The 20,653-nt window shown below is 37.0% G+C and overlaps 1 protein-coding gene across 1 annotated transcript; it reads left to right on the top strand.

The window, feature by feature from the left end:
• Positions 1 to 16,277: 16,277 nt before the first annotated feature.
• LOC116254671 (LOB domain-containing protein 1-like) lies at positions 16,278 to 17,637 on the top strand. Its single transcript, XM_031630208.2, has 2 exons — positions 16,278 to 16,576; positions 17,171 to 17,637. Exons 1-2 carry the CDS (start codon positions 16,346 to 16,348, stop codon positions 17,522 to 17,524), a joined length of 585 nt encoding a protein of 194 aa, XP_031486068.1. The 5' UTR covers positions 16,278 to 16,345; the 3' UTR covers positions 17,525 to 17,637.
• The last annotated feature ends 3,016 nt before the right edge of the window (positions 17,638 to 20,653 follow it).

Below are 20,653 nucleotides of genomic sequence, written 5' to 3'. Positions count from 1 at the left end.
GACACAAAAAATGAAAATATTTTTTTGTTTTTTAAAAGAATATATTGGTTATAATGATATCTATACAGCCAGCATCTCCACCATCCATTTTATCTACCATGCCCCTTTTTTTTGCTAGTCTTTTTCTCCACTTCTCACCTCCGGCTTTGCTGCCAGTATCGCCGCTGTCATCCTTGTTCACCATTCATCCAAGCTTTGATTCTTCATCGCTCACATGAATCCCACGTGCCCTTGTTGCATCACCAGCCCTTCATTCAGGTATGTCCTTTGCTCACACCATTAGCCACTGCAGTCGCTTGCTCACTGCCTGGACCTTTAACTTTGGCTCGTAGCAGGTCGCTTCCTTCTTTTCACACTCAGCTGATCCTTCACGGCCAGTGGAGCGGACACCTCCAATTTTCATCAACAGTGCAATCTCAGTCTGTAGTCGATTGTTTCCCCATTTCAACCATCACATCCCCCTACCGCCAGTTACTCTCAATTAGTTTCTTATAACCTAGTATAGTGGTTGGAAGAACTGGCCAATCGGGATCAAAGATGACTCCCTGGTGGTGCCAAGCTACAAGGATATAAGACATGAATCTGCCAATTTTTCTAATAGAGTTTGCTCTTTGTTGAAAACTAAGAACTTCTAAGTCAGATGTTCACATTTATAACCAGCATATTATCATGATTTAAGTGGTTCCTATACAATCCAGTTGTCTTTTTTTGGCAAGTTTTCCCAATACATCATCTTCGGATTTTCACAGAGGATGAGCTTGATCGCATGCTTTGTGGGGAACAAGAGGCTTGGGTGGTATGTTGGAAGTTACAACTTTCTGCACCATTTAATATCTGTCTATTGTGTTACTGTTAATTCCAAGTATGATTGTCATTCTTGCAGTCTGAAGCCTTCCTGGATCACGTCAAATTTGACCATGACTACCATCCAGCAGTCTTCCTGTCATCCATGTATGTCTCTGTAGACGTAGCATTTAATGCAGATTCAGGCCAAAATAGATTGTTGAAATGTGTACTTAACTTTGTCCCAGTTCCTTGAGATTGTCAGAGAGTTTAAGCATTAGGAGGGAAGTGTTTTCCTGCAACTCCCTCCTGGTGGTCTAGCAGCATTGAACCCGAAACTAACGGTTGTCCGTAAGGTGTGCCAATTGACTGACTCTCTCGTGGTAGATGTTGCATATGTCTGTATGAACATGCATTTCTTAACGGTTGTTCTCATTTAGAATTCTGGAAGCAATGCTGATTGGGATTTGCCTAGTGTGATGACGTGCAAATTATCTGAAGCTTCCCCCATTCTCTACAAAGGTATTCTTTCTCTTCTCATTAATGTTTCTTACAACCCACCTTACTTTGTGAATTTTGAATCCTTTTCTATTTAATGCTTTATAGGAGAGAGCAAGGGAGAGACTGCTGCATGCCATAACTGAAGGACAGGGTTTGTTTTATCTTTCATAGCTTAAAAGTTGTCTGTGAATTCTTCAACTTCTCACTCCGTACATAAGCTGTGAATACAATGTAGCTAGGGGTTTATGTAAATAAAAGGTGGATGCAGATAGAGACCGCTGCATATTGGTGGTGCATGCCTGATTCTGCAAACAAGACAAATGAAGCTGGTGCTTTGCATGTGTACAGCGGTAGTTTTCGACCTAACGTGATAAATGTCTTCTCTGGTGAGATAAAATTCAATTGTAAAAGCAGGTGCTTTGCATGTGTAATGCTGCCTCTGTACATATCTAAATTCTTCTTCATTTAATACATTTAGGTGATTGGTTTTTAATTTACTTTCTGCACTTTAAAATTCCCTTCTTGGCAATGGGCTTGGCATCTTTTGCTGGCAGAGGGTTCCAGTAGATGTCCTTTGGTTGCAAAATTTTTTTGGATATGGAGATTAGTAAAGTTTTATCCGTTCAAATTTTTTCAGTCATGGCTAAGATCATGGTCTATCGATGTTTGCATTTAGCCAATCACGTGGGATAATTGTTGGTACAGATAAATTTGGCCTTTAGTAGGTTCTCTAATCCTTCTTTTACACGCCATTTCAATCTAAGATTAAGCTTGCGCAATTTTTGTTTCTTTAGCTTGCAATTGAGACTTAGAGACAAATGATGCTTAATCAGCTTGGGCTCTACGCCTGGTATATGTTTATAGGTCCATGCAAAAATTTCTTGGTCACTCATTACCAATTTTTTTCCTTTCTTCTACTAATAGACTCGTGCCAATGTAAAGGATCTCAGGATGCTTATTGGTTCCAATGTTAATATTTTTAGTTGGATTTTTAACCAAAGACGATGTATATTCTTGTTTTTAAATTTTAGTGAATTCTGGTAATTCTGATTCAAGTGCTGTCATAGGTTCTATCTCGTAAATTGCTTATTTAACAGATGTTTTTTGGAGAAACTCCTGGAGAAAAAGAAGGAACTATAACATATTAAGTCATGACATCCTGCAAAGAGAAAGATAAAAGAGAATTGAACAAATTAAAGTTGACCAGTATAAATAAAAGATTACTTGTATTGCATATGGAAAGTTCTTAGTACATAGAGAGAGTCCTCTCATAGGACTAGATAGGACTAAGTTAAGACCACAAAATACATGGGAGAATTTAAAAAAAAATAAAGGTGAATACTATCAGTCAGCAAAGCCTTCTACAAACTTCTCCAAAATACCAGAATCTTTTGGTGTTCATTGAAAAGGGAATGGTAATTGAATGTAAGATGTCATCTTCATTCTTCCCAAGGCAGTGAATGGACGGTACACAACTTTTAAAAACAACTAAAATCCCTGAAGGTTTTTCATGAAATGTGCACATAATGGATGTTCTCAATAATTGAGATGACTGCTGAAGACAGTGTTGGCACTTCTAGACAATTTGCTTAATTTTCCATGTTTTGCATATATTCTTCCAAAGATGTTTCTTTCGTTGTCCTTATACTGGATATGTCTACAGAGCCAGTTGGCTTATGGAGCATTGGCTGCACCGATCTCTCCATCAGGTCCTCTGCACATATGGTGACGATGGATGAGCCAAAATTCCACTTGATACATTTGGTGGAGAGTGTATGACATTCCTCGTACTTCATGGGTCTATGAACACGCCAAGAGCAAGTTGTATGATAGAGGTATGTTCACAACGTGAAAAGGAATGCATTGATTGGTGCGCTCGATGATCACGTCTATGCCTTGTTATTCATCGTACCAATGAAGTTTAGGGGTTGCTTGCCCGATTAATTACCATAACTTGGTGTGAGTTGTCTCTATCACAAGATCAGATGTGCTCCTACAGATGATACGAGAGTGGAGTGACCACTGCGATGGTTATCTTTCCATGATCAGGAAATGAATTATTTAGTATTTCAAGAATGTTGTCATTATCAATCTTGAAATCTTCATTGATGAAGTTTTGAATGATATTATTGAGGACAAAACAATCATCAGTATCATGACTAAAGACACGATAAAACTTACATAGTTCTTTTTGTCATTTTCTCATCATTTTTGGAGGTTCTGAAATGTTTGGCATGAAGATAGTTTTTTTGGTGAGGAGATATTCTAGGATCTTTCTCGCAAGATGGACTGAGGGGATTGAACTTCTGAATATAACTCCAACCCAAGTGTTTGTTGTTTCTTTCTTTGTTTCCTTTCGGTGGTTGTGTGTTTTTCTTAGGGTTCACTTCTTTATCATGCTTATAGTTGTTGCCACTATCTTTTTGAGTGTTGGTATGTACTATGAAGTGAGCAGAGAGCTGAGCTCTACCTCATTTCTTACCATTTGCTTGTACTTAAGTGAAATAATTCCATCAAAATCACCTTCTTCGATTCTTTCTTTTATTGAATCAGTCTATTCGATGAAATCAACAAAGGTCTTGATTAGAGTATTGTGGATGAGACTTTGCAAGCATTGGCAAGCATTTTCCTCACAAGTGACTTTGCTTGTGTTTCAGAAATAGGTTCATTCATCATGTTGCACTAAATTCTTCATTTTTTAATAAATTCTCAAGTCTATTATCTTTGCTTTTAACAAAAGCTACAAAGGGTAAAGAGTGTTGGAGCCATGGAAACATTTTGCTCAAATCTTTCGATGAACATGTTGACTAATCTATTGAATTCTTGAGTTTTATTGGATTAATATTTTCTTTGTACCATTACACAGTGATTCATTTGAGACTCTTTGGGAAGAAACAAGATTCTATTATTTGTTCAGATCTTGTAACAATTATTGATGAATGTTGACAGATGAACATGTGGGCAGGTGGTTCTATCATACATAACAAACTCCTTAAGCAAACCCTTCACTTCCTTGTCTCTATCAACACCTAAGTAGTAGTCTTCACACGAGTATGAGTGTTCTTCCTTCCCTTTAAGTTCAAGGTTGTTCATTCTCTCTTCATTTTATAAAATTTGCTTTTGATTGAACTTTATTCATTGCTTGATTCGCTGAAATCCAATCTTTTTTTTTTTCCTTAACTTATTTCACCATCTCCTCATAACTCTTGATGTTTGAGTTGCTACTTGGGGTATGCTTCCTCGTCTTTTTTCCCTTCTTGATGGCATTTCTTTTTTTTTCACCTTCTTCTCTAAACTTTCACTTGAGATAGGGCTAGGTGAGCTACTATCTTGTGTAATCTCTTTTCCCTTCTTGCTCTTTTTTGTTTTCTTTTTTGGTGGCCAACTCAGGCTTTTCCTCTTTACAGGTTGTCGAGTCTGAATCTAGATGATTCTTATCTTGATTTTTAGCAAAAAGCTAGTTGTTTTTTTGTTATGTTTGGTTGGCGTTTCACTTGCCAGTTTTGGAGTAACTATCAGAGCTTTGTGCTCTTTTTTCTCCCTCATGAATCATTCCATAAACAATCGAAACATCTGGTTACCTTCTGGTTCAATTGCTGAAAAGCCAAGTGTTTCTGGCATAGAATTAGAAAATGAGGCTTCATTCTAAGGGGCTTGCTTAGCATGTGTTCTTGTTTCAACCATGTTATTCGCTTTTAACCTTATGAGACAAAAATATAAGGAATCATTGAAGGAAAATGATGACAAAATGAAAACTCATATTGCATTCAAAGTTTAAATATTAAATCCGAAAAAGAAAAACACATTGACTGGTTAAAGATGACAACAACTAAAGACATTAGAAATGAGGAGTAAAGAGTTGACAACAAAAATTATCAAGGAAAAATGGATGATAGTTGGTTGACATCCTACCACTCAGCATATTTTTTCTTTACTACTAGGCCTATAATCCAAATGTAGGATATTTGTGTCTCTCATTCTCATCGAGCTACTGTGAACAATGGTGCCCATTAAGAAATGTTGTGGTTGCATTCTAAAATATCTCTGATTGGTATATGTACATAAATAATCTTCTCTCTTTGACAGAACTATCACATGCATCTATCAACACATTAATCAATAATGAAATAGGTGCCAAGACAGTATATCTAGGTAGATTGAGGCGACGACTATAATAATCCCAAATAATTTCTTCTTCATCTAGTTGTTCGATCAAACTGCAGTATTGCTCTAAGACTGTTAGTGATCCATTAGTGTTTTTTTGAATAAATTGGCTCGAGGTCATGCATGCTTGAGAAACAAGGACTGCAATACATATGTGCATCCATCCTTATAGTGTATATCTTCGATGGTGAAATGGATGAGCCCATGGTAAAAGAAGGACGATGCCTTCATTGTCACTAATAAGTGTCAGGGTCCACTATACCCCCATATCCAGAAAAGTTCGGCAATGTAAACATCTAGGAGGTCGGTCCCATTGATGAAGAGGGTCACCCCACCTATACAAAGTATCATGTAGTGTTTGATTTTTCTTGTGGCTTTTCAAGATAAAGTTGGACGCTTAACATATGCTCTAAACTCTTTATATAGACCCTTTAAGTAGATGTTTTGATTTTCATTATCTTCTCCTAGGGGCTAGGTATTCCGTCCAATAAAGTGAGCCATAAGGTGATTGGCTTTAAGTTTGGTTGGGTTCATAAGAAATTGTTTCTCCAAGGAGTCATTTGGATCACAAGTTGGAGTAGAAAAGCTTACTATTTCAGCAAACTTGTCTAATAATATAGTCATCTCCCCTAATGAAACAAAAAAAAGAGGTCCTTGGGTTCCATCGTTGGCAATAACATGCACCAAATATTCATTCACTGATTGTATGCATCCAGCTACCATTGTCTCTAATTCACACTCTTTAAAGTAAGAAGGAAACATCCATAAGAAGGTGAGAAGCTAAGACTCATACCATTCGGGAGACAAGGGTCTGGACTCAAGGGAGACATAAATAGACCATTTAGATCCTTATTCGAAAAGGATGTGTTCATAAAAGAAGGTGACACCATGTTGGAAAGAATACTTATTGAGTATAGACTCTGAATGATAAAGGGTAAATTAATGGAAATGATTGATAGAGTTAACAAGGATCACATGGGAATGAAGTACATAATGAGGTTGTAAATCACCAAACAAGGTGTCTGTACATCAAACATTCCCTAAACCACATACATCTATCATTTAAATTTTGAAATGAGGTATAGGGGTCCGGTTGAGATAATTTTGTTTCATGATAATCCAATATCAAGGTATGTTTATATATTCTAGCCAAATGACTTTGTATTAGCATAAATTCTTCTTTAGAAAATTAAGGTAAACTTTCTCCATTTCTCCTTGATCACCCTTCAATCTACCACAAATTACCACTCATGGTATTAACTAGAGGCTTTCTCGCCCAAGATATGGTCTAGTTGTTGGGCCTAACCATGTGCTACCACCTAAGTTCAAGCTTATCAATATGTGGACCGGGACAAATAGGTATAAGAAATTTTTGAAATATGAACAAACATGCAAAATTGGTTGTCTCTACTGCAATATTATATAAAATGTTGATTAAAAGAAGATAGAAGAACAAACATTGTTTTTTATCAAGTTTTAAATTAATGAGGGTTGTATTCGATCATAGATTTATGTGAACATGATTGATCCTCCTCAATTAGTCATATATGCAAGAAAGCAAACATGTCTACCATGCAACGTGATGTAGTATAGATAATGCTCAAGTTAATAGAAATGCACCAATGATAAACATAGCGAAATGATGATGGTTCGCATCACAATCGTCATTTGTTTGCATTCTAAAATTTATCTTGGTTTATAGAGTGCTTCCAAAAAATAAAGTTATGTTTTGAAAAGAGAGAGAAAAGACTCACCTATCGATACGAGCATTGGTCGTTCCCAATGCCTTTACCAGTGGCAACTAATCCAATGGGCTATGCTTATTCTTGATGCATTTCATTTTTACTTAAACATCTTCTTCATCATAAATGCGGTGTGGTGCTTGAAAATGGTGTTGAAAATTGATATCTTAAAGACTTTTGAATAAAAAAATTTTGAAGTATCGTTTGAGAGAATAAACTATTTTGATTTGAGAAATTAAAAAGTGTTTGCAAACATTATTTGGAAACCAATGTTGGTATATTGAATGTCTTTTGGAATTGGAATCAACTTATTGTTCTTTTAAGATCCTAAGTAAGTTTAAGGTTTTGCTTAATTCGGTTACTATCTAGCTATAGCTTCATCTCATCTTGTTTAAATATTTTTAGAGAAGTGTTTATATTTATTTATAAATTCCATAAATGATTGTGAATGCATGAAGATATGGATTCTATATGATCGAAATAAATTGTTCATTTTCACACTAGTTTATATATTTTTTTACCATTTTGTCATAAATATTCTTGTAAAGAAAGAAAAGTTTTTTAAAGTAGAGTGGAGTTGCAAACCATCATGCATGATTTCAACATTGAGTCATTACTAGAGTTTTGTCTTAATGAAATCGACACATGAAATTTAAAATTTTTAAGTCTTAGAAGGAGATATTTGGATGAGTGACAGAAAGAAAAAGAAAGTGATTTTAGAGAAAATGATATATCTATATGCATATATATACATTTATGCAAGTGCACTTACATGTATGACCATTCATAAAAAAAACGACCTTACGTCAAAAGAGAAATAAAAAGGGATTTTCAAAGTTCTCTCCCTTCACATTAAAATCTTCTTTTATAAATTTTTACATACGTGTATACATTTATAGAATATATATATATATATATATATATATACATACACACATAAGTAAAAATTTATAAAAAAAGACTTTAAAGTGAAGAGTGAGAAAGATTTTGGAAAGAGGGAAAGATATATATATATATATATATATATATATATATATATATATAGTTATATGAAAATTTATAAAGAAGATTTTAAATCAAAGCAAGAGAGAATGAGAAGAAGATATATATATATATATATATATATATATATATATATATATATCTATTAGCAAAGAAGATTATAAATCAAAGAGGAAAAGAGAAAGAGAGATTAGCAAGAGGAGATTCATTTTCATAGTATATATATGTATTCGTACACATATGCATATATGAAAATTAAAATCAAGAGATAACTTGGAGCTTTTTTCGACTTTGACTTTTCTATGTAGGTTGGAGAAGAAGTTAGACTCATGCAAGAGCCGATGCTAAGTCTCTAAAGCCTCATTGAGTAAGGTTCCTACTTTTGAAATTCTTTTGAAAACAAGTCCCAAAAATATTTTCATGTAAGTATTTAAAATAATAATTATTTCATTTATTACAAGGAAACTTATTTCTTCCATCATTGAGTATAAGAAAAATATGAGAAATCTCACCTTGGGAACCCTAATTGAATGACTAAAAAAATAATCAATAACAAATGTAAGAATTTCAAGAAATTGCTCTTTAACATGTATATAATCGTAAGGGTTTTCTTGGGTTGAACAAATCTTAACCTCAAAAATTTATATGATAATAAAGGAATCTCTACCGAGTCACTAGTTCTTACCATTCATTCACATATTTATTAAAAAAGAATGAACTATGCATGAACATTATCTCAAACATGAACAATGCACACATTCAATGAGCAAAGCGAAGAAAGAAACATACTTGAAACCTAGAAAAAAAATGAGATTTTGTTTTACCTTACTCATGCACTTGGTACACCCAAGAGCCAGAGATGAGATTTTAGAGCTATCTTATGTAATTGTAAAGGTAGGAAAAACAAATAGGATATTTACCTCTAAGTAGAGTGGTTGAAGGGAACAAATCTTCTTCTCATACGTTCTTCAAGCCTCCCCAAATGAGCTTCCAATGTATTGAAAATATCTTCCTAAAAGATCTTCTCGTGCTCCCTTGAAGAGTGGAAGTTGAAGAAGAAGTTTGCTCTCAAAGTTGGAAATGACGAAGACAAGAAGAAAAAGAGAAGAGGAGAGAAATGGAGGGAGAACTGGGAGAAACACTCTAAGTCTTTTTGGGAAAGAAATAAAGAGTTTTGGAACTAAAATACAAATTTTGATTTTTTTTTTTTTAATTTAACAAGATTTTCGTGCAAATTTTAAAATTGTTTAAATTTATTTTTTTTTTTAAAATAAGTTTTGACCAAAAAGGAGTTGCTCTTAACCTTACAAATACCTTTTAGGTGGTGTAGGGTATTTGCATGGCTAGAGCCCACTCAACATGCCAAAAAGCCGCAGCCCAGATAGGGTGCAGCCCCGCTCAATCCACGCGGCCAGGGTTGACCCCATGAGCTGCACATCTGGCGTGACAGAGCCTAACTTGATAGCACCTGGGTGCTGTCGTGGCAGAGCAGGTGGCCAAGGCACATCTCCCCCCTCTATTAGCCCAGTTATGGGCCAATGAGGAGGGTTTATGCTGCCTTTGGTGGGGTCCACCCACAAATATATAAAATTTATTTGTAAAATGTACATTTTGAAGGGTAAAATGTTCTTTTAATAAAAATAAATCAGTCCAGCATTCATTTGGGTTTCGGGGCTCATTTTAGATCCATATTGAGTTTGCTTGGTCGCGAAAGCGCTTAGATCGAAGTCCAAGGCTCAAATTAAGGCGCAAAACAAAACATAGGTTTATGAGTGCACATGCGGTGCTAAATAAGGTTGGAAATTGTTATTTTGATCTCGACTTTTTACATTTTGAGTTGAAATTTTTGATTTGGAGCCAAACTTTTGTTTTAAATCTAATTTGAGCCAGAGAGCAGCTTTATTGCTCGATATCCTGATTCGGACTTGATTTTGCCTGTTGGGTTCAATTACAAACTTTAGCTTTGTATTTCGGATTAAGGTGTGATTTTTGGATATATGATGTAGAGTTGGACGTAAATCTGGATCTTAAGTCTGATTTTATATTTAAACCTTGCATTTGGATTTAGATATGGGTCTAGAGGTCTATTTTGGATCTAGGATCGAGATTTCAACTTGGACATGGATATAAAGGTCTGTTTTGGATATAGGATCGAATTTTGGATTTGGATATGGGTTTAGAAGTCTGTTTTGGATCTAGGGTCGAGATTTGGGTTTGGATATGGATCCAGTTGTCTAATTTGGATTTAGGGTCAAGATTTGGATTTGGATTTGGATCTAGAAGTCTATTTTGGGGTGAGATTAGGCTTATGGTCTGAAATTAGATCCAAACCGCTGCAAAAATGATTGAAAATGAGTACAGTCTCTTGGTAAAATTTGGCCGACTTTCATGTCCCTGACATTGTGTTTCATTTCATTCATAATTCTTTGGTTGTAGGAACTACACCAGCAAAGAAGCTTCTGAAGTTATACCATGAGAAAAGGGAAGCAAGTATAGCTCCTATTTTTGAGGCTGTACACACTATTTTAGTAATATACATCACATCTTTTTATATGCTTATTGATGTATACAGCTTCCATTTTTGGTGTAAGATTTGATATACTTGTATGTTCCCAATACGAGGATTATACGTAAAATACACCACAATTGAAAAAAAAAATTTACTGACACTAAAAAAGAAGTGAGTGAAATGTTTTTTCTGGTGTAAAGACGCATCAGTGATGATGAACAATTACTGACACTAAGGAGGATGTCAGTGAAAAGAAAATATTTTTCTGATGTTCATAAATGTCAGTGATGATAAAGCTTTATTAAATAAAAGATATTTAGTGCCATTAGTTTCCGTTACTAAATTATTTGCCATGGTTTTTTCCGACAGGTGTTTCTGACTCCAAAAACATTAATATTGGTTGATGCTGTGAGGAGAGTCAGTAAAGGCATTAGCAGCATAGTCTTCAGTGATGTTTTGTTTAGTATTAGAACGAACATAATAAATGTTATACTAACATTTTTTTAGGCTTTTCTTATGTTTTTTTAGTGTCAATAAAAATGGTTTTTTTTTTTTTTTGTGATGAGGCTATCCTGATGACACAGACAACCAACAAGTGGATATGTTTGCTATTATCTTCGTCATCTTCAAAACAGAAAACATATCCTATTCGTCCATTGAGGCTGAATATATAGTAAGTGCAGGAGTTGCTTTAGTGCCCTTTTGGATAAAATATCTCCTAAAGGAGCTTGGCATCTAGGAGGGCTAAACCTAGTCTTAGAATGTGTTAATTTGGAAGCTAATTATAGTCAAAGAGTTATATTTTTATGTGAGCAAGAGCCACTAGCAATTGACTATCATTTTGTTGGAGAAAGGCTTATCCATCACAAATTATTGGAGGAGGATGTTACAATAGGCCTCCAAATTGCTTATAACTTCAGCAAACCTCTTCATAGATCCAATTTCATCTTTTTGAGAACCAAACTCAATCTCATGGAATAAGGATGATGAAGACTGTTTCAATACTCAAGGGCATGAAGATCTACTGAAGATAGGAAGTAGTCCTTCTTTTTTCTATGTATGAGCGAAATGAAAATCACAACTGAAATTATAGAACTTCATGCTGGAAAGTTTTATAATCCTAATCCACTAAAATGGGATCTGATTGTACTTCATATACTCATGAAATGGAAACTCTTTCTCAAGGAATTTGCCGAGAGACGGGAAATAGTGGATGTGGCCGGAGGCCAAACCACTCTAACGCCTTTGTTTTCCCCTTGCTTGCACTCATTTTGTTGACAATTTCCATGACATTCAAATTTTAAGTTTTGATTGCAGATTTTGTCGAAACCTTGCCATCTTTATTTTGGAGATACCTTCATTCACCACATATATATGCAAGCTGTCATCATCTTCCTTTCATATGCAATCTTCAATGCATGAAACTGATTTGTAAAACTCCAAGATGTTCAGTTTTTCAGTTTTAATTGCTGATGTTTTGGAACTTTGTCTACCTTTATCTTTCACCATTTACACGAACACGCACATATATATTTATATATTATGGTCTTCTTTTCATATGTTCTCTCCACGTTTAGTTCATATTTCATTTTTTTGGTACACTTTAACAGCTTCAAGTTTACGTGCTTGTGAAGTCAGTGCTTCGCCTCTTCGTAGCTTTCAAAGGCAAAATATGTAATAAAACACGTTCAGTATAGATTCTGAGGAATAAAATTTAAGAAGACATAAACGACTGGGTCTGTTTGTGAGACCCAATTACCTAGGTTAATCTTGCAATAGTGTGCGTGTATATCTATCTTTATATATATATATATATATATATATTACTTGGGTAAGGGGTAAAATCCGGACCTCCTAAATTCGTATTGAAAAGTGTTTTAAACAACTAGTCTGCTGTTGATTTTTTTTTTTTTTTGGTTCAATATTTTATTGCTGACCGGTTCCTTGCGAACCAGACATGCTGAGAAATTGTTCTCTCGTTTCTGGCATGACTTTGAAAGCCAGGAAAACGAAAGGCAGTTTTGTACCGTAACAGATCCGGTACTGAAAGCATCATGGTCCGATCATAGGAAACCATGTTGAACGCGTGGATGATTCCCCTTCATCGTGTTTGACTTAAAACCAGATTGGCTGAGCAGAGACAAAGTTAGAGCACCTAAAACCGCTGTTTTCTTGTGATCGATCGAATCCGTAACAGATCCATGCACCGGAATGTCACCGCCGCCGGCCAAGGCCGTCAAGCGAATGGGCCGCCGGCGAAAGTTCCTCCACAAAGCTACCAAAACATGTCGCGAAACTTTCTAAAATATGCACATGTTCTTCAACACACAAATGTCTATAGTGACCCTTGGATTGAACACGACCCATATGATCCCAAGAGTGGAAGGGGAAAGCTACAAAACAAACGCTTTCATGGCGAACCTACCAGGAGTAGTGTTGGCTGGTAGGTGGTGCTAGGTGGGCGAAGTCTGACTCGTACGAGATTGTAGTCCTTTTCCGCTCTTCTAATTCTTCCTGTCATTCGGTTGATAAGTGTGACATAATAGGGTTGGCGGAAGGTGTGACCCAGCCGGTCTAGGTCGGCCAAACCTACCGAGCCCCGGACGCAGCCAAGCTAGCGTTCACATAAATCACAGTTTTATCTGCAAATTCAATGGGTTTATCAAGAGCTGGCGCGAAGTTTCGGACCTAGTTAAGCCACCTATCAACCCCAAAAGGAACTTACTCACGTGGATAACTTACTTCGAACTTTCCTTTTACGAATTAATCTCTTTATGAGCCCACCTTCGGTGCATAATTTCAGAGTAGCTCCTGTTTTTCGTTTTTCTGGCTTATGCATATTTACCCATATGCATAGAAGGCTTTGTATATTATGTCTCTAACACTAGAAGAAGCCATGTTGCCACGGTTTAATTAGATGGGTATTTTTGTCATTTTATAAAGTATATTTCCCTTATAAAATGAAGGGGGCATTTTGGTCATTTCAAAGCCAAGCCCCAACATAAGTCAATTTCTCTCCATAAAGAGTCTTTATGTAAACACCCTTCAAGAAGAAGACATTAATTTATCTAAGTTTAGTTTTTTTTTTCTTTTTTCTTTAATTTATGGGCAATGGGAAAACAATATGTTCCGTGGGTCCCACCATCTCCACCTCGAAGAGACGAATTGTCTTTGGAAACAAACACGCGACGCAGACCCTCAAAGCAGCCAAATGTATATTATCCAAATTCTTCGTGGACGTAACTGTTTTTTTATTTTACCATCTCAAACTTTAAATTTCTTTCTGACTCGGTTGAGTTTCCTTTTCTCTAAAAGGATTTCCTTTTAGTGAAATATGGCTCGGCAGTGACGAAGCAACATGTGGGCTGTGGGCTGGTATGCGTGTACTTTTAAATATTTGCTTATTTATGGATATGAATAAGGGGTGAACAACGAGTTGAGCTCCACTCATTAAAGCTCGGCTCGTAAACGAGTTTGAGTCAAATCATTTGGTCAACTTGTTTAAATAATTGAGTTGATTTCGAGCTCAACACATAACGATGAATATCAATTCTATTCAAACGAATTTGTTAAGCCTTAATTAAGTTGAGCTCAAACTCAACAAGTAATGATGAATATCAATTCTCTTCAAACTAGTTTATGGAGTCTAAGTCAAGTCGAGCTCAAGCTCAACACGTAATTGCCGAGTCGAGCTCGACCTACTTCCGTAGAGCTATTCTCGAGTTCGAGGTTTTATTAGTCAAAGCTGACTCGGGCTGGACTCTGCTCCTATTATCTATCCATAGATATGATTACTTCTTAGAATAGAGAAACTTTGAAAACTGCCCCGCAATAAATTTTTCCTGACCAGTGCTTCCTTCCCTCGACATTCCTTGAATGCTTTTCCTGAAAAAGCAAGTCACGCTCAAACGGGAATAATTTCCTCAAATATCATTCGGTCAATATTGGTCATGCAAGTCAAGTGGCGACCGGACCGAGGGTCGACGGATCGGTCAGTCATCGTCCCTAGTTTTTCATTTCCAGCCACTACCGCAGATTATGCCAATCTGATTTGTTCTTAGAGTTCTGGTGTTGGAACCCGTCAAGTCTTTGGCTACATTCTCCTTTTCTTCATGCTCGCTTGACTGCACAATTTACACACGCTTTCCAATCACACCAATTTATAGTGACCCAATATCCTTCGCAAACAATTATCTTCCTAGCTTTCTCATTTTCCCCTTCTTGATGAAAGCTTGTTAAGGACATCATATGCTTTGATTGGTGGACTCTGTGGTCTTTGATCCAACCGATGACCATTTTGGTACCTGAGTTTGCAGACTCGGCACTTTTGGCGTTCGGCAGCAATTAAAATTTGGATTTTTTTGTTTTTTTGCAGCAACTTTAGAGTGTGAACCACCACTGGCTTATTGAGCAGCTGGTAAGTTAAGAAGAAAATGCAAAGTACGCCAAAATTCTGTGTATAAATAATCTTAATCCTTGATCTTTTTCAGATTAGAAGTTGAAAGAAAAACATAAAAACAATTGCAATAGGGCAGTTTTATCATCTTTTATTAGTTAATTTACATTTTTCATGCCTTGTTTTTCTCTCAAGTACTGCCAATCTGAAAAAGATCAAAAGTTTAAATTGTTTCTTATCTCTCGAGCATGCATGTAAGTGTTAATAACTTAATATATATATCTTTCTCACCAAACCATTCCTAAGATTATATTTAGAATGTTAGATTGCCAAACAAATACTTCAATAATCAATTCGAATGGGTTTGGATTTTGTTCCTTATATATAATAATAATAATAACAATAATGATAATAATAATAATAATAATAATAATAATAATAAACTGTCTCAGCCTTTATTTTTTGTTTGAGATTGGTGGTTGAGATAAAAAAAAAGAGAAAAAAAAAAGGTATTTTCATCAGCTAGTATTAATTGACAGCCCCTTCTTTCAACAGTGATTTGAAAAAAAATGATCAAAAGCTGAGATTGATAAGTTTCATACTGAACTGATTTAATTTTGACTCTCAAAAGCCTTAGTAACATTAAGTGGTCGGGGCTCACCCATGCAATCCGAAAATAAACTCCCAAACTGAACTCCTTACATGCAGAACGGTCTGTCCATGCAAAAGAAGACGGACCCAACTGCCAGAAAGGACTAAGGCTATTTTGGATCCAACATGACCATGGTACCAAAGTTTGAATAAGGAAAAGTAATCCAAACCCGGATCCAAATCGTAGATACGCACTGGATCAGGGTGACAAACCAGAGGAGAACCGATCCGAACAAATCTCATTTGGGTCCGCCCGAGAGGAAATCAGAAATCTGCTCCTGCTCGCTCATTCGGGGACCCTTTCCGTGTGCGTGTCCCCATTGTTTGACCCCGCCAAGCCTCCGAAGTCGGCGACGGACCGACTGTGAGCCAAAATAAAAACGTGTTGGACCTTCCGACGTCCCTTCCTCCCTGACGTGTGAACAAGGTTCTTTCTGCGCATGACGTCACTAGAAGGTGGCCCTACTTCCTCCCCCTTGTATATATATCTCGACTTTCAGAGCAGAGGAGGGCCAGGTCTCCGCTCTTTTTCCCTTCACCTTCTTGTAGTCTGTTCTTCTTTTGCAAGAAGACTTTCCCTCTCCCTCAATTTGGAAGATGCAGTACTCAAGTGACTCGCTCACGAATTCTCCCTCCTCCTCTTCTTCTCCAACACGTTCTCCGCCTTATCATGCCCCCATTGCGTCTCCCTGTGCCGCCTGCAAGATCCTCCGCCGGCGATGCGTCGAACAGTGCGTACTAGCTCCCTACTTTCCCCCCTCAGAGCCTCAAAAGTTCATTACGGCTCACCGCGTGTTTGGCGCCAGCAACATTATCAAGTTCCTTCAGGTTCTGATCTCCCTCTCTCGGCTTTTCCTTCTACCAAAATCGTTTCCGTTTACTCCTATTGGAGATTAGGCGTGATAAAAAAATCAAGAGTGCTTACGACATATATATTCATCCTGCCTCTAAGGTCCTGAGCTCTGTTGATTATTCGGTGTTAACAATAGCAGCAGTATGTCATTTAACTTAAACGTAGCTCCCCACCACCTTAATATTTTGATCCAAAATCCAAGTTGCCAACTGATGACAGTATATTAATAAGACAAATTCTGGTTTGTGGTGCCATCTTTTCAAATGTAGAATTTCATTGATAGCCGTGTCTTTTGGTCTTCTTACAAGTTGAGATTGAATTTCTTAAACATTCTTTTACTTTTCATGGAGACACCGCCATTAGTTCGAATGCCACTTGAACAACAAGAACTTTGTCCAAGTGGGCAGGTGACCACATTGAAGTTTGGAACCTGAAGGCACCCGTCTATTTAGCAAGACCTCTTCTTATAAGAACTTTGTGCTGAACCTCTTAGCTTCTCCCTCAAGTGGAAGAGCTGTTGTACCGCTTCTATTCTCGATTGCTAACTTCTCATGTCATTAATTTTTCAGGATCTTCCGGAGTCACAGAGAGCAGATGCAGTAAGCAGTTTGGTGTACGAAGCAAATGCCCGGATCAGGGACCCCGTCTACGGCTGCGCCGGCGCAATCTTCCAGCTTCAGAAACAATTGAGGGAGTTGCAGTCGCAGTTGGCGATGGCGCAGGCGGAGATCCTCAACATGCAGACGCAGCAAGCGAACATGGTGGCTCTCCTGTGCAAGGAGATGGCGCAACCACTGCAACCAATCTCCCCTCCAAGCGACTCATTCACAGGCAACGATTACGATCTGCAGCTTCAGCAGGGATATGGCGGATTCTTTGACGATGCGAACATTGGAGTTCTTTTGGAGCCCCTTTGGACATGATCGATCATGGGGAGTTCTTCACTGTGGAGTCCCTGGTGGCCAAAATTCAGGAATTTATTACAGTTGCTGTCATTAACCCGCCATTGTATTAAATGACCATACAAGTAGTACACCTAAACCCATGTCACTTAGTTGGTCGAAAAATTTAATGTTCAATTCCGTTTGAATAAATCATTGAGCTTGCAGAATTCACAAAGTACGCGAGAAGCCATTTACTGAATTTTAATAAAGGCAATAACTTGACCTCCATGTAAAAGAAAAGATCGTCGCTAGTACTGATAGCGATGCGGGTAATTAACTGTCTCGAGTGACTACTCTCGAAAATCAGGCCCCAAAGACCTCTTCATTCCCTCACTTTCAGGATTCTGAGTTGCTTAAGGTGTTAGTGATGACAACGGTGCACTACCCTTCAGTTCTGATATTAAACTCAAAGAAATAATGGTCACAATGATCAAACTAGATAACTTTTTTAAATAACGCCTATCTGGACTAGCTGCGCTACGTCCCTTTAACCTTTCACATGCATTGAAATCATATGAATTAAACATCGTGGTGCAAATTTAAGACCTCCACAGCTATAAGCATACCAATCGCATATGCTACCTCTATATGTGAATGAACTTAGTCGAATTTCAGTTCTATGATTTTCAAGCACCTACTAAAAGAAAAAAAAAAAAAAAAAAAAAAAGAAAAGGGGAGATTGTTGGCCAAGTACTCATATGGGCAAGCTGGCCAGACTGCAGACATACCCACAGCCATCAGTCGATCAAAAGTAGCTTGGGATATTTTAGTTGACGTCAACCTCAAGCCCACCTTTACGCGGGTAATCGATGACCCAAGGACCTAAATCATCGGTCAAGCCACAAATTCTTTTGTTAAGCACTTGATATAAATATATAAAAATTATGAAGGTTTGTTTTTGTAAGCCCGTGTGGAAAATGGCTCAAATCACCTTACACGCACCACGCACCTGGGCTACTGATAGCTAGGATGGGCTTACCATAGTCTAGGTTATAACCAACGAAAAAAAATGGTTGGACTTACCACTTTTTTTTATTGGATGTTAGTCCGAAGCAAAATATTAGTGAGAGGGTATTTGTTGTTCATTATATGGGGTGACACAGGAAAAGCTAAAGTCTTCATCTCCAATAGGGTTGGTGTAACTCCTTGAAACGAGGGCTAGTAGGTGGTCATTGTTCGTTTTGAACTATCATAGCATCAACCTTTTATGTTGCAAATATTAAGACACTAATATACAAGTTGAAGCATAACGAGACAACACTATAAAGCACCACAAAATAGTCCAAGTTCTCAGCTATACTATGTTTCTTGGTGTTGTTGTCTCATCGAATACGATGAACAAACATTTATTTTAAGTAGTAAAAAATCCTTCGTGGCATCAAACAACACAGCCTCATTATTTGCATTAGTGAAAGCATATTATTCAAGTAATCTAAGAAATGGTCAATTAGGAAACCTGCAAGAGATTTCACGTAAAATCATGCTTACAAACAATTATATGGAAAGTTCGATAACAAATCCACTCCGTGTCCAATTCCGACCTGTATTGTGTCCAATAACCAATCCTTATTTCGCACTAAATGTTTCTATCAATTTTGCTGGTCAGGATAGGATCTAGAAACAGTTTACTAGTCATGTCAGACACACAGGAATTTGGCCATGCACGGTACGATACTTTTGAGGAACTCTCAATTAGAACCAATATCTTCCAATCTTCAGAAACTTCCTAGTTTCACACATATCTTTTGAACACGCACACATATATTAGTCAAAGCTTCATATTTATACTTGAAAATAATATTTCGAGTTTGGAGAACATCACCATCTTGCTGAACAGCAAACAGCAATTTTAAGAGGATAACTACCACAAAGCATATTGTTGACTTAAAATAATGTTTTATTGCTTATTTCGAAGTTGAAGGCTTCTGCCTTCTCATGTCCTTTTACAGGTTGTAGGAATATTAACCGACAAAAATAAATGCGAGCCATCCTGTTTCTATTGGAAATTGATGATGCCAAGCTACCGAACCTGCCATTATGGATAGGAATTTAGAATTCAAAAATTAGTTGCCGACCCACGTTTTTTTTTTGACACTTGGCGTCTATTAGTTTTGATGAGCTTTTCTCATTGATTTCAGCCTCCCTGTAGACATGTCATTCCAGCCTTTTATTAATTAGCACTTCATTTAAAATGACATCTGTGCCTTAGAGAAAAGAAGAGGAAAAAATTGAAAAGGAAAGATGAAGAATAAAAAGAGAGAATAAAGTACTCAAAACCATGTACGTATAACCGAGTTTAGGTAGTCCAAGAGAGTGAGTTGCGTGTACCTTTCCCTATACATCAAAGGAAAGAGTCGAGGAACTTTTGAAATTATTTAAAAAGAAATGTTTTTTTTAGTCTTTTCACTTTTTTGTTTACCTTTTTTATTGTTACAAAAAGTTCCATTTTGTTTATTAACAAGGGCATAAATATGTTGGTTGTACACTAAGGTGTGCGTATAACTAGGCCTGAGTCATCAAACCATCATATACCAAACTTGATGGAATTGTTTGAACCATTGACTTTCCAAACATCAATGGTGGAGATGAAGTTGAAAACAATACAAATCTAATTGTATTTGAAAAGATTGAAATATCACTCAAACAAGGCAAGAGAAAAACTCATTTGTTTTTTCCTTTGAGAGGTATTTTGGTCTCTCAAAAATAGAACTGTGTTTCCATTTTTTTCAACTCATCTATTCCGTTGGATCATGAAAATGGCTGAATTTTGATTGAACGATACAATGGCATATAGTCGGGGAACATAGAAGTCAGGAACAGCCTTTGGCACCTACAGTACCTTTCAGCTCGCAACATTGAGAACCATTCAATCTCAGGTCCTACTGTTTCATAGTTTTGTATAGGCCTAGGCATAGGGCAGAGACGGCCTGTCCTGATTTGGAGGCGTCATTAAGAAAGCGGGCTGGATCTAACAAGCCCACTACCTGGCCCATTTGTTAACGGGCCTAGCCTGGGTACCAGGCCTCGTTTTCCTAGTCCGAGCCCCGGCCCCGCCTGTTTTTAAATTGATAGCCGGGCGGGCTGGGCCGGGACATTTGATCCGGATCC

The sequence above is a fragment of the Nymphaea colorata genome, chromosome 5, assembly GCF_008831285.2.
Source record: "Nymphaea colorata isolate Beijing-Zhang1983 chromosome 5, ASM883128v2, whole genome shotgun sequence".
Taxonomy (NCBI): domain Eukaryota; kingdom Viridiplantae; phylum Streptophyta; class Magnoliopsida; order Nymphaeales; family Nymphaeaceae; genus Nymphaea; species Nymphaea colorata.
This window is presented reverse-complemented; position numbering and strand designations above follow the sequence as displayed.